The sequence below is a fragment of the Sinohyriopsis cumingii genome, chromosome 9 (assembly GCF_028554795.1).
Source record: "Sinohyriopsis cumingii isolate HCF-2022 chromosome 9, ASM2855479v2, whole genome shotgun sequence".
Taxonomy (NCBI): domain Eukaryota; kingdom Metazoa; phylum Mollusca; class Bivalvia; order Unionida; family Unionidae; genus Sinohyriopsis; species Sinohyriopsis cumingii.
In genome coordinates, this window is record NC_142969.1 from 120,225,130 (window position 1) to 120,238,489 (window position 13,360).

At 33.5% G+C, this 13,360-nt stretch overlaps 1 protein-coding gene across 2 annotated transcripts in view; it reads left to right on the forward strand.

The window, feature by feature from the left end:
- The window catches only part of LOC149792600 (uncharacterized), a 75,852-nt gene that overhangs the window by 46,424 nt on the left and 16,068 nt on the right, over positions 1 to 13,360 (forward strand). For both annotated transcript variants that reach the window (XM_089971218.1, XM_089971217.1), the window contains exons 9-12: positions 7,512 to 7,651; positions 8,160 to 8,244; positions 9,691 to 9,749; positions 12,922 to 13,026. In XM_089971218.1, the coding sequence (XP_089827344.1) occupies positions 7,512 to 7,651; positions 8,160 to 8,244; positions 9,691 to 9,749; positions 12,922 to 13,026 (389 nt within the window). The remainder of the gene's footprint in view (positions 1 to 7,511; positions 7,652 to 8,159; positions 8,245 to 9,690; positions 9,750 to 12,921; positions 13,027 to 13,360) is intronic.

Genomic DNA, 13,360 nt, shown 5'->3' on the forward strand with positions numbered 1-13,360 from the left:
GTCTGAGGGAAATCTTGGATTTACAAGTAACTAAAGGCAGTTATAGTATACAACGAGTGTAACGACCGTATTCCACTAATTTTAATGTAGTTAGCGATAATTTACACCCAAATATATTTTGTTATATTCAGGTGTGACCGGTGCAACGGCATGTTTTTCAGTACTTAAGTTTGTGCTTGTGATATTGAGTGTTTTATGGCTTTTTATCCTTAATGTGGCATAACTTGCCAGAATGAGTTCATCATCTGTGACTAAATTACACTCGGTGAAACTTTATTGGGGTTTACTTTGGACTAAATAGTTGAGTCAAGTGATTTCTTCCGCCAATCAAAACTGGACCAGTTGAATTGTCTCTCCTGTCAGAATTTGGCAAAACTAAGGGAAGTGAATTAGAGGGAAAAATTTAGAATTTCAAAATAACTTTCAAAAAAACATTTTGTTAGCTCACCTGGCCACAAGATTTGTGTTTTGTGGGTTGAACGCCATTGTTCAGCCAGTATATCTGATGGAGGAGGAACTCTGGTAAAAACAACCAACCAGCTGGAAGCTACTGGCAAACTTTCTCATGTACCCTCATTGGTTGAACTCGAGCCTCAAACCCACTCGGACAGAGGTGAGATGTTGGTGATCTGTAGAGGCAACCACCTTAGACCACTCAGACATGCAGGGTCCCTGACCACAAGGCCAAGTGAACGTAAAGTCTCCATAGTGCATCCATCAGTGATTGCTGTTTTCAGTTCTCAAAAACTACTTGACTAAGATTTCGGCCAAACTTGGCAAGAAGCAATACAGGCATGAAGGCCTTTTATGCAAATAGTGCCAATTTGCCATAAAAAATGGCCACTAATATCAAAAATGAAAATAAATTAAAACTACTTAAACTGGCAAGAACAAGTTTGATATTGCATGGGAATATGGGTCTTCAGGCCAAGATATATTCACACACGATATTGAACTAATTATTTTCCTGGCTCAAAACAAAAATGTGAATGTGGTTTGGTATTTATTATGTAATCTTGTCTTATACATTATCCAGATGTTTTCCCTATATGGTGTGAATGGAATTCAAAACAAATTATGATTTATACAAGTTTGTTTTTAAGTATGGAAGCTAAATGATGTGCAGATGTCAATGCTGACCCTTAAATTGTAGAGTCAGAGAGCATGATTCAGAAATATCAATTGACTCTGTGCATCCCGCACCAGATCAACCATGTATGATTAAATGGGTGTGTAATGCAAATTTAAAGAACTTATTTTTAAAAAACAACTTTAAATAATTGACCAGTAGCATTCTGGTATGAAGAGCTTTTAAGTTTTGTACAAATTATGTTGATTCAATTTATATATAAAAATTTAAACAATTTTCTCAAAACCCACTCAGCAAAATTGAATTGAATATTAAGGACTCTCAGATTTTTTATTAGCAATGCCAATCCACCTTTAAACAAGGCTGCCATTCCTAAAACTTTAAACACTTGTGTACATTTTTTTTATCGTTAACCATTCAGCAGAATTTGATAATTTAATAAAAAGCATTCTGATATTAGATGAGTTCATATAGTTACAGATAATGTTGATTTGGCATCCAGTTTGGGTATCATTACTATAAAAAAAAAACATTTAAGGAACTGACATAAAAATGCTTAATAGTTATTGACCATCTTTGAACGAAAGCAACCTAGTATATAGGCCTTTAAATATTGGACAGATAATGGTGGTTTGCCATCAAATAGGTCAACATTACTAAAAGCAGAGAACTATTTGAACAAATTTAAAAATATCATTATTTACCAAATCTGAAAGAGATTATTCTGTGATATTGCAGAGCTCATTAAAAAATGTTTCCAAGCACTCATCCCTGGCCCACTTGGTTCTCTTTTAAGTCCTTTGAGTTAAATAGTATTAAACTAGACAAACTGCTCATCATTTTGTATAAAATTGAATTTCGTTTGCTTCTCTTGATTCTTTCAAACTGCTGCATAATTTTGTTAATAGCATTAGATGGTAACATTGAAAATAGGTAACTCCTTCCAAAATATGTGACTGTTGTTCATTATATGCAGATGATCTCTTCATTTTCATTTGAAAGGTTGGATAGATTCATTTGTATTTCCTAATATATAGCTTACAAATTCCATAAAGGTATAAAATCCATCCTTTTGGACTAAAAGCTTTCACTCACTTCCTTGGGGTTCACATCAGTATTTAGCAGAAAAATATCATTTAAGTGCACCAATAGCAATTAATCTGCACAAAAGTTGTTTTGCACCTGAATGAGTGTAGTATTGTCATTAAACCTTTTGTGCAAAGTATCGTTGTGGAATTGTTCCCTTTTTACTATTGTTACATTTAAAACAAAATTACTCGTTTTTGTTAGGTTGGCATACAGATTTGTAGCATAGCCTGTTATGAATAAACCTTTAGGGGAGGAAAATTACACTCTCCTCAGTCAATATTTAATAGAGTTGCTGCCCTTGGTCAAAATTAGTTGCAGGGTCAATAAGGAGGAGTGAGCTGAAAAATCACTTAATTTTATTGAAGATAAATGCTGTTTCTTAAAACGCCCAGACCCCATTCCCAGTCATCCATAAAACACACCTGATATCCACCCAGTATCCTTCAGAGATTCAAATGTACATAATATTTCTTTAATATGTGAAGATTTTTACATTGTGTGGCTTAACTGAGCCGTACCAATGCTACAGAAATAAAGCAGTGACATTGTACATTTTTGGCAAAATGACATTAAATTGCAAGAGTGGAAAGGATGATGCATAACTGAATGCAACAACAGAGAGTTGGGGGAGGATGGGGAAATTTGAATCTTGTAATAACTTGACTAAAGAAACTTGTAACCTAGGACTGAAATTTTGGTTTGAGAGGCACACCATGTTTATTTTTTTTAAATCACTTCAGTCTGTGGTGATTTTCTCCCTTTAAATGTCATGTAGCAATCTGTTCAGTGCATCTTTCTCCATTTCTTAGTCAGCCAGGTATTATATCAGTTTGGCTGTGTAATATTATGCATTTCACACTCACCCCCACCCCACCCTCATGGCCAACTCCATGGAATGACCCACCTATACTAAATCATATTACAGGGAGGGACAATTTTCTTGAGACGGGTATAATTTAGCATTGTATTGTTTCAGTTGCTGGGTTCTCAGTCATGTATTTCAAATTGTGTGAAACTAATTTCAGGAAAGAAAATATTAAGAGGCTCAACAAAATAAATTATAAACGGAAGTTAGTTTGAGATTATAAATTTTTATAAAAATAATTACAGAAATACAAGATCTTATTAACAATACACAGTGAAGATAATTGGATGCGTTCAGTGCATTAAAATCTCTTGCTGTACATTGTTGTGGCAATGATACAAATTGATCAAGTTCAGACAGAAGAAATACTCTTTGAACTGTATGAAAACAGTATGTTTTTTTTTTTTTTAATCCACAAATTTATTTTTATTAAACTTTAGCTTAATAGTATAAGATGCCAAGCTGAAATATAGATAATTCAGAATTTATTATTCATATTTGTGATGTCAGAATTTCATGTTCCTCATTAAAGATCAAGCAATGAATGGATTTTTTAAAATTTTATTACACTAATGCTTAATATAGATAATGCTGATTGAGGTTTATATTTATTTTAGGACTAGAAAAAATAATCTTATACCATCCTGTGGTATATCATTCATTTCACAGCTCTTGATATGTAACATTCTTAGAGCAGATTTGTATGCCATATTATAATTGCAGGAATATGGTAATTCAGTCAGCAGCCTAGTTGACCACAGAGCATGTATTTGCAGCATAAGAACCCTTATAGTGCTCTTTGTATTCATTAAAGTAATAAGACCAGTGATCTTGTGGCATTTAATTTCAGTGGAAAAAAGAGGAAAACCTTGTGGAAGAAGAGTAATATCTTTTTCATCAAATGGAAAAATAGGATAATGTGTATGTTCACCTGTATTCTGACATTAACCAGGATAATGTATGTGTTCACCTGTATTCTGACATTAACCAGGATAATCTCTGTATTCACCTGTATTCTGACATTAACCAGGACGATGTATGTGTTCACCTGTATTCTGATATTAGCTCTGGTATTTATCATTGAAACGAAAACTTCATAATTGACCTGTCTCAATTTATTTTACAGTGTAATTTATAGATTTTATGAAATGTCAACTGACATACAAAATGAAAGTTATGAACAGACCAAATTTACAATAGGTAATCTTGAAGACTAAACTATGTTTATTATGATAACAGATGAATTTAAACACAAAATGTTGTGCAAAAATTACGGAAATATATTGTTTTGTAGCGATATGAATTGAACACTAAGAAATAATATTGGAACCAATTTTTCAACATGGCTTTAATTTAATGAGGTGAGTAATACTTGCATGGACTTTATTTCTACCTTTTATTATCTTTCTTTTCAAGGGCAAGCCTTTCCTTATTTTAATATTTTATGGTAAAATTTGGCTATAAAGAAGAATTTGTATGACCAGGTAGTGTATTTTTTTATTTTAAAGATAAAATATAAGTTTGACGACAGCTTTTTGTACATGCCTGATATACAGTGAGCATTTGTTGATCTGCATTGTACCATTTTCGTTCCCTCACAATAACGTCGACTATTTACAGTTCTTGGGTGGCTTGCATTAAGGAAAAATCTTTTGGTTTTGGGGTCAAAGATCATAGTCACTGTCACAGAAATAGGAATGTTGGTTTCCACACAATAACATCATCTTTGATTACCAAATTTTGTTGGTGGCTTGCAGTTGGAAAACAGTAAAAGCCTATCAGTTTGGGGGCAAAAGATAAAAAGATCAAAGTCACTGTGAATGCAGACCTACCAGTTCTTACATTTTAACCATAAGACTGAACACAATGACTGTTAAGTTACAGACTTGTGGAATAACAGTGAAAATTACAAAAATTGGATTGTTACTGTAAAGTCCAGAAACTGGCCTGTTCATTTTGATCTGGATCCAAGTTTCATGTTAGATTCAGTTGAGTTGGTCAGGAAACCAGTCAAATTTTTACAGTAGTACCTTGGATGCTTAAAATTGCTCATATTTTTCATGCAAAACACCTGTATGATCAAGCAGGTGCTTTTAGCATTATCTGGAAATGGCATTGAACAAAAACAATTGTCTTGAAGATGAAATGGACCATAAGCCTCTTAAAATGTTTAACAGTCAGCAAAGAAATACATAAAGGAATATTCAGATCCTTGAGGAAGAAGGCAGGAATGGCAGCAGTTACATTGGACATCATTTCATGTTGATTTGAATATGTCATGGCAGGTGCTTTAGTGCTGTCACCACTTGAAATTGAAAAAGAACAAAATGTAAAGATGACATCAAGCACAGATAGCCTTTTAGCTCCATGTGATTTTGAACTTCAGTATCTGAAATGTGCATGAGATAGGTCTATGTGTACTTTGCAAACTGTGCATGAGATAGTTAAGGTCTATGTGTATTTTACAAACTGTTTTAGGTGAACATAATATCTGTCTTTAATGCATCAATCTCAGGTCACACATCTGAACATTTTAAATGCAAGTTTCCACATTGACATACCTTCCTTAACTGAGAAGGTCTTGGTAAGGTTGGCAGGACTGTGACTGAAAGATGGATTCAGCCCAATAAAAATAATTCTACCACTCATACCTGCTTGAAAATGTGTGGTTTACCTGCGCTTGGAATTTAGGAAGAGTCCTATTCATTGGGAATCTAAAGCTCAGACACCTAGGTCATTTTCTACAGAATACCTTGAGTTCTCCATTATCTATGGAGACAAAAATTTGTAGATGGCTTGCACTTGCAGTAAGGAAGAACCCAAATGATTTCAAGATCAGAGGTCAAGGTAACTGTGACTTTAAAAAAAGAAAAATGGTTTCTGTACAGTAATATTAATTCAATAAATGACCTGAACCAAACACTCTAGATGGCTTACACTTGGTAAAGAGGAAACCTGTTAATTTTGTAGTCAAAATGTAAAAGGTCAAGATCACTGTAACTGAAAGAAGAGAAGTGGCTTCTGCACACAAATTTCAGTTATACACATAGAAGATTATTTAACACAGGGCAGGTGTGTCATGTACTTGGTACCATTCTTAACTCTTGTTATTGTTTGACATAGCACAGTCAGAACCTTGTGTGTGGACCAGTATGTGTAATTACCTGGTTTGAGTAATGTTATGCAATGATAATAGCCCTCCTAACTCAGTCTGGCCTTACACAACTGGTAAGTGTGAAGAGCAATAAGAAAACACTTAAGCAACTCCAAAATGTGACTAAATTTAGCTCAATTGGTAAAAGACCAGAAGATCTTATGGAGTGGCCTGTTGTTGGTTGTCTGTCATCTGTTGTCTATCCATACTTTAATACAAGTTTGTTATTGCTATTACTATTAAACTACATGGACAATTGCTGTGAAATTTTACACATACTCATCTTGAAATTCTTGCTACCAAGACTCCTCTAAATGGAAAGTAATATCAATATGGGGTTTTCCCCATATGCCTTATAAAGTCTAGTTGATTCTGAATGAAAGTAGTGCTTCCCAGAAATCCAGTATGACCACCACAGGCAGCCATCTAGGAATCTTGTTATTGCCTCTTCTCTTCATTGGATGGTTGTATCAATGCAGATGTTTCATTGAAAGGCTTTTCATGATGTCTAATTGAAAATGGTAGTGATGTAGTGTCCAATATTGGCACCATAGCAGCCCTCTTGAAAATAATTAATTTTTTTCTGAAGGCTTATGATGTTTCATTGGGCCTATGCAAATGGTTCAACTTTGACTTCCAATGTGGCTGCCACAGTGGCCATCTTGAATACTTGTTTTTGCTTCCTCAGAATTGAAAAACACATGATGTTTTCACCCAAAGACTGATTATGATATCTAATTGGTCCTGAATGAAAATGGTACTGATCTGATCTCAAATATAGCTTCCACAATGAACATATTCAAAATCTTGTCACTAAATCTCCTGAATGGATTGTCATATTAACATGGGGTTTTCATCAAAAGTCTTTTAATGGTGTCTAGTTTGTCTGAAATGAAAATGGTGTTGATGTTACATACAATATCATTAACACAATAGCTATTGTGAAACTCTTGTCACTTTAAGATTTCCAGAGATGGTTTCAAAAGTTTTTTAAAAATTCTTAAAAAGAAGTAATCATATCTTGAATTTCTGGAAATTCTTTACAGACAGTAGTGCAGGCAGTAGACCACTGATCCCTTTGATGGGCTCTTGTTTTTGGTTACTATGGTACAAAAAAAGATAAAATGTGTACATAGCATGCAAAGAGTAGCATTCCCATCACAAGATGGCACATCATCTAACATGTTTATTTATTTTTCTTCAGACAAACATGGTATAAATAGGAAATGCCCAGAGTCTGAGGCATCCAGATAAAGTTAAGCAACTAGATTTAAGTTCTTGAACCTACCTGATGGTTTATGTCCCATTCTTAGGTGCTATGGAAAACTGGCGAACTGCAGCAAGGGAATATGCACAGAAGAACAAGAGGGACTTTTTCCAAGATATGATAGATGTTCATGCATTACTAGGTCTTTCTGTCCAGTATGGAAAAGCTATAGCTTTTGCCAATTTGGTAGGTTGATCTTAAATACTGTTTTATCATAGAAAGGATCAAGATGCATTCATTATCTTTTCTTTCTTTAATTTGCCAGCATAGTCTGACAGTGTTAATATCATGTATGTATATTTTTAATGACAGTCAAATTGACAGCAGTATGTATGTTTTTAATGACAGTCAAATTGACAGCAGTATGTTTTAATGACAGTCAAATTGACAGCAGTATGTATGTTTTTTAATGACAGTCAAATTGACAGCAGTATGTATGTTGTTTAATGACAGTCAAATTGACAGCAGTATGTTTTTTAATGACAGTCAAATTGACAGCAGTCTGTATGTTTTTTGACAGCAGTATGTATGTTTTTAATGACAGTCGGATTGACAGCAGTATGTATGTTTTTTAATGACAGTCAAATTGACAGCAGTATGTATGTTTTTTAATGACAGTCAGATTGACAGCGGTTTGGGTTTTTAGTTGGGAGGATTCATAATATTGATAGCTATTTCACTATTTCTCTTTCAGGTACCAAAGAAAGAAAATGAAATTGTAGTAATTAGTCAAGAACCAGATGAAGATTTCTCTAAGTTATTATACTTTGTGTTAAGAGGTAATTAAGAACTGAAATATTCATTGAAGTATGAACCGCCATAGATTGTGCAATCCTATCATGTCTAAATTTGCACAGCATTTTTTCATTTCATACTTAACTGGACTTCAAAAAAATTAACTGGTCAATCCTTATAATTAAATTTTAGATCTAGCAAAGACAAGATAATTAAAATTCTTTGAAAGCATTTTAAATAGATCTTTCTAACCTTTACTAGCCATACATGAATACATACAAAATAACAGTCATATCCATCGTAATTTGCATACAGCCAATTGGAAGACAGGAACCAGTTCCCTGACAACAAGCACAAACAACATGGCATCCTTTGTCATAAGGTCAATATATGAGAAGCCTCCAATGTATTATGTAGTCCAAGTCCAAAGTGAAATACGTGGTGGAGAAATTGGCATTAATGAATGAACTGCAGCATTAACTTCAATTGATTTAATTAATTTTACCCAAATTTCCCGATGTTGAAATGTGGGAGTGGTGATGACTTGTCCTAGCTAGTGTACAATATTCATTTTTGTTTGAATATGAAGATCATAAAAAAAATTCTAAATCCATCTATGAGCAAAGCTTTATTTATGTGCATTTAAATCAGCATACGTTGGAATAGCTATGTTTAGAATTGCAACCTATATTATTGACAATCTTTGAGCTCAAAATTTGAACTTAACAGTGTAAAAAAATTGACATTTTGACCATCATTTGTACAGACTGGATTTCAGAATGATTTTTAAAAAAATCGAAGACTTATTTATTATAAATGATAAAGACATTATCTTTGTTGATTCGACCTTGGCATTAGCTACTCATAGCAATCACTTTGGCATCCATGTTTGTGTCTGTCCTTAAGTCAACACCCAAGATTAACCTCAATGTTAAAGATTTGTCTTTCCTTATATATTACTCTTTTATAGCTGAATCTAGCTTGACATAAAAAGGGATCACTTGTTTAATGTAAATAAGATATTGATCTTATGAAATATTCCACTCAAAAGGTTATCTCAATTGGATCACAAAACAATGGACATATTTGAATAATTTTGATTTCTTTGTACATGCTAGAACAAAATGACTTTTGGACTGTTGTACTGTGAATTTATATTTTGACTTATCCTCTTGTGGGTACGTGAAAAATCTTGCCAGTAGCTTCTCATGCATAGGTGGTTCTTTCTGGGGTTTTCCTGGGTTCTTCTTCCACCATTTATACTGGCCGCCATATATAGCCTATCTTGTGCTGAAAAATGGCGTTAAACCCTACAACAACAACAACAACAACAACAACCTATCCTCTTATAACAATGATGTTGTGCAGTATGTTTTCATTGTGAAATTCTTTTACAATAATGGAATTTAATGACTGATATCAAACAGGAAATGTTGTGCCATTCTTTCATGTAGTCGAAGATTATTTTTAAAAAATATTACTTATTTCAGCTTTTATTGATGATATGGAACAACTCTGCTTTAGTTCTGGAGTAGCCTATCCTAGCCTGGTATGTACACATTTTTAAAGGAGCAAATTCTTGCAGATGGTTATTATATGAGCAGTCTTTGTACCAATTTTGGGTAATCACCAACAAGTGAATTTTTTACTCACTATTAATATACCAGAAAAGTTTATGGGATGGTCTGTCATCTGTCATTTACACATGTTATTATCACTGATCCTAGACTTGTTAGAGGATTATCCTTATTACACTTTCATCCCATGGTCTAGTTGGTCTTAAATGAAAAAATTGCCACTTGGACATTTAAGATGGCTACCAAAGCAGTAATTTGAAAACTCTATTTATCGCAACTCCTTAATGGATGGTGATATCAACATTTTTTTTTTATTGAAAGACTTCTTAGGATATCAGGTTGGTCTCCAGTGAAAATGGTGGCAATCTTGATTCCAATATGGCTGCCATGACAGCCATTTTTGAAAATCTTGTCACTACTTCTGATTTTGATGGTCATGTTGACATGGGTTTTTTACCAAATGACAAATGATGTCCACTTTGTCCTAACTGAACATAGTACCAATTTGAAATCAATTATGCCCAGCTTTTGTTTTAAAGACTTGTTATCACTGAAGAATATCAGAGGTGGTTTGAGCACTAAGCAGTTTAAAGAAAGATATGGTCTTATCCTGAATTCCTGTAAAATTCTTTTTGCCCAGTAGATCGTCAGCCCTTTCAAGGGACTGTTGTTTGCAGAAGGTGTGGTTTTGTACAGACTGATTAATGGGTGCATAAACATGTATTGGCATTAACACATCAAGATGTGACTTTTGCTGTTCCTTCTTTCAAATAAAATTTATGAAACTTGTTGACAGTTTTCAGTCTTGCTTGATATTTCTCACACATGAAAGAAATTATTTAATTTGTCTTATAAATTAATTTGAAATGAGCACACATACAAGGTCTTTTATATACAGTTGATTATGTTGTTATGACCATGTCTAGCCTAGGTTGGCTACCTTGGTGTGTCCTTTGGAAAGACACTTGGTATGATCTAGTCATTAATGTGTTTCAGGTTCCATTAATTCCACAAAAATTGCACAAAATCTTTTAAGAGTTAGTCTGTCTTGCAAACACAAAAGTTGTTCAGATAAAATATTTTTAAAATGTGTATTAAAAGAAAACTTGTCTTAAAAAGACCATTTTTATTCCCATGCCTTAGTATGATATTACAATACCATCAGTCTGTTTATGCATAGAAGTATTTTTGCAGGATTGTACAAAAAAACAACTTGATATAGAGAAATAAAATTATACCTGCATATTTGTATCCATATAAAGATGATCTGGTTCAATTTTCAAGCCATGAGAGCAATTTGTCATTTTTTTCACATTTTTTTAATCTTTTGGACTTGTATCTTCATGGAACTCTTTTGTCTGCATTGGAGACATATGTGTATTGAAGACCACAAGTTCATTTTTCATGCAGATGTTAAACGACACCATGCAGTTAGAAGAAAAACAAGGAACAGGTTTTCAAGACAAAAAATATATTTATTTTGAAAGTCAATTCAGAATGAATCATAAGCCGAGATTTTGTCTATTTAATGAATTGATGACAAACAAGAATGCATACTGTAATTCATCATAACAACAGAAAATTTCTGTGTTGGCCTTTTATATTATAAATCAGGGGTTTTTTTAGCTTTAAGAAATACACACATAACTCATTATAGCTGTCTGCAAGCTTTTAGTGGGTTGTTTTAGAAGTTGACTCCCTTATATCCAATAGGGAAGCATCTAAGTAGGGCTTGTATATGGATAATGGTTTGTACTGATATTGCAGGCGAGATTTAAGTAAAATGGGGTAAGCTTGCAAACCCCATGTACTTATGACAAAAACACAGTATCTAATGGTAAAAAGATTTATTATTTATTATATACTCACATCAGTAAATTAATAAATTGAACTTAAATTGCTGTTCCCAAAATTACAATGATTGCAACTTATTCTACTTATTTTTAATGAATGAATTACACACACATACATGTATGTGTTTGTGTCATATATATATATATATATATATATATATATATATATATATATATATATATATATATATATAAGTACATGTATGGTGTGATCTTGTGTACTCTTTTATCTCATGATGGACCTGCTGTGACATCATGTTATGCAGCAACAAACTTGTTGTGTCATTTGTTTGCTTGACAGCCTCGAGTAAGTGCTTGACAATGTCCAGTACAGTAATACCTCGTGCATTCGCGTTTCTAGATTCACGAATTCACGGATTCGCAAAATTTTCATTGGTACCCTCTACGTACATGTTTTCTTTATTTTATTGAATTGTACCTTCGTTATATGACTTCTGTGACATATGAAGTTTACCTAGTTTACCTTCCTGACAATGACAAAGAAAACGTCAGTCATTAAGTTTACAGTCCCATTCGTTACTTGGTTTTGCCTTACTCTGAGTGCAAAAGAAAATGGCAGCCAGTGAATTAGTATAGGGGTAATATTAGTATACATGTACTTTACTGTAAATGCGCTAGTGTGGCAAATACCAATTAGGCAATACTGTACTCAATTTTTACGTCTACCATTTATTTCTCTTTTTAAGGGTAATGTATTAAGCTAACTTTTAAATGAAATTAAAGTACTTTGTGAGCATGATTTGGGTCATATTTAGGGTTTAAACCCTAGAAATAAGCATTTATTAGCATTTTTAGTGACTTGTACCAAACATTCGTGATTCCTCCTGATACGCAACTGGTTCTGGAACCTAACCTCGCGAATGTTCGAGGTATTACTGTAAATATGAAAATGTACTGGATCATCCCAAGCAATACATTTGCAAAGGAAATCATGAGCTGGATTTATAACAAGATGGTTATGATAGTCTGTACCAGTTGGTGAGGGGTGGGTTTTTGAGAGACTTGACAGTCAACTCCTGGTAGCATGAAGTGTGGTGATATATGAATTGTTAACAATTGGTGAGGGGTGGGTTTTGAGAGACCTGAGGGTCAGCTTCTGGTAGTATAAAATGTGGTTATATTGATTTCTGTTTTCTTTGTATGTGTTGTATTTGAAATGATGATGCATGTAATTACCAGAAAGTCCAACACAGCTCTGTGAGAGATTCTGGATTCCAGCACATTTGATGGATGTATAGTTTTTACTGTAATGTTTTTATTTCATTTTCAGGATAGTAAGAAAAATGAAGATAGAATTCCAGTTTTTGCAAGGCTTGTTACACGGGGAGCAGTGGCTGAAATTCGCTCTGATGTCAGCTCACTAGAGCTGTTTGCAGTAAGTATGATTGATTGAAGCAGCTGAAAAACATAATCAAATCTGGTGCCATCTTTAAATGAGGAATGTTAGTTGTTTTTAAAAAAGCTTCATTTGGAATTCTGACCATTTAAAATGTCTGTACTTTTCACCAGTTTTTGTCAAAAATTAAGACACATAAAGCACTGAGGAAATTTTTAACCGTATTCAGATTAAATTTCACATTATCCTTGGTCGTTTCAGCCAGCCATAGGCTTGATATCATAACCATTAAGTTCAAAATAACCCTATTTCAATGAATGTTTGCTTGGTTTTAGATTGCATGCTTAGAATAAAGATTTGATGTGCAATGAAA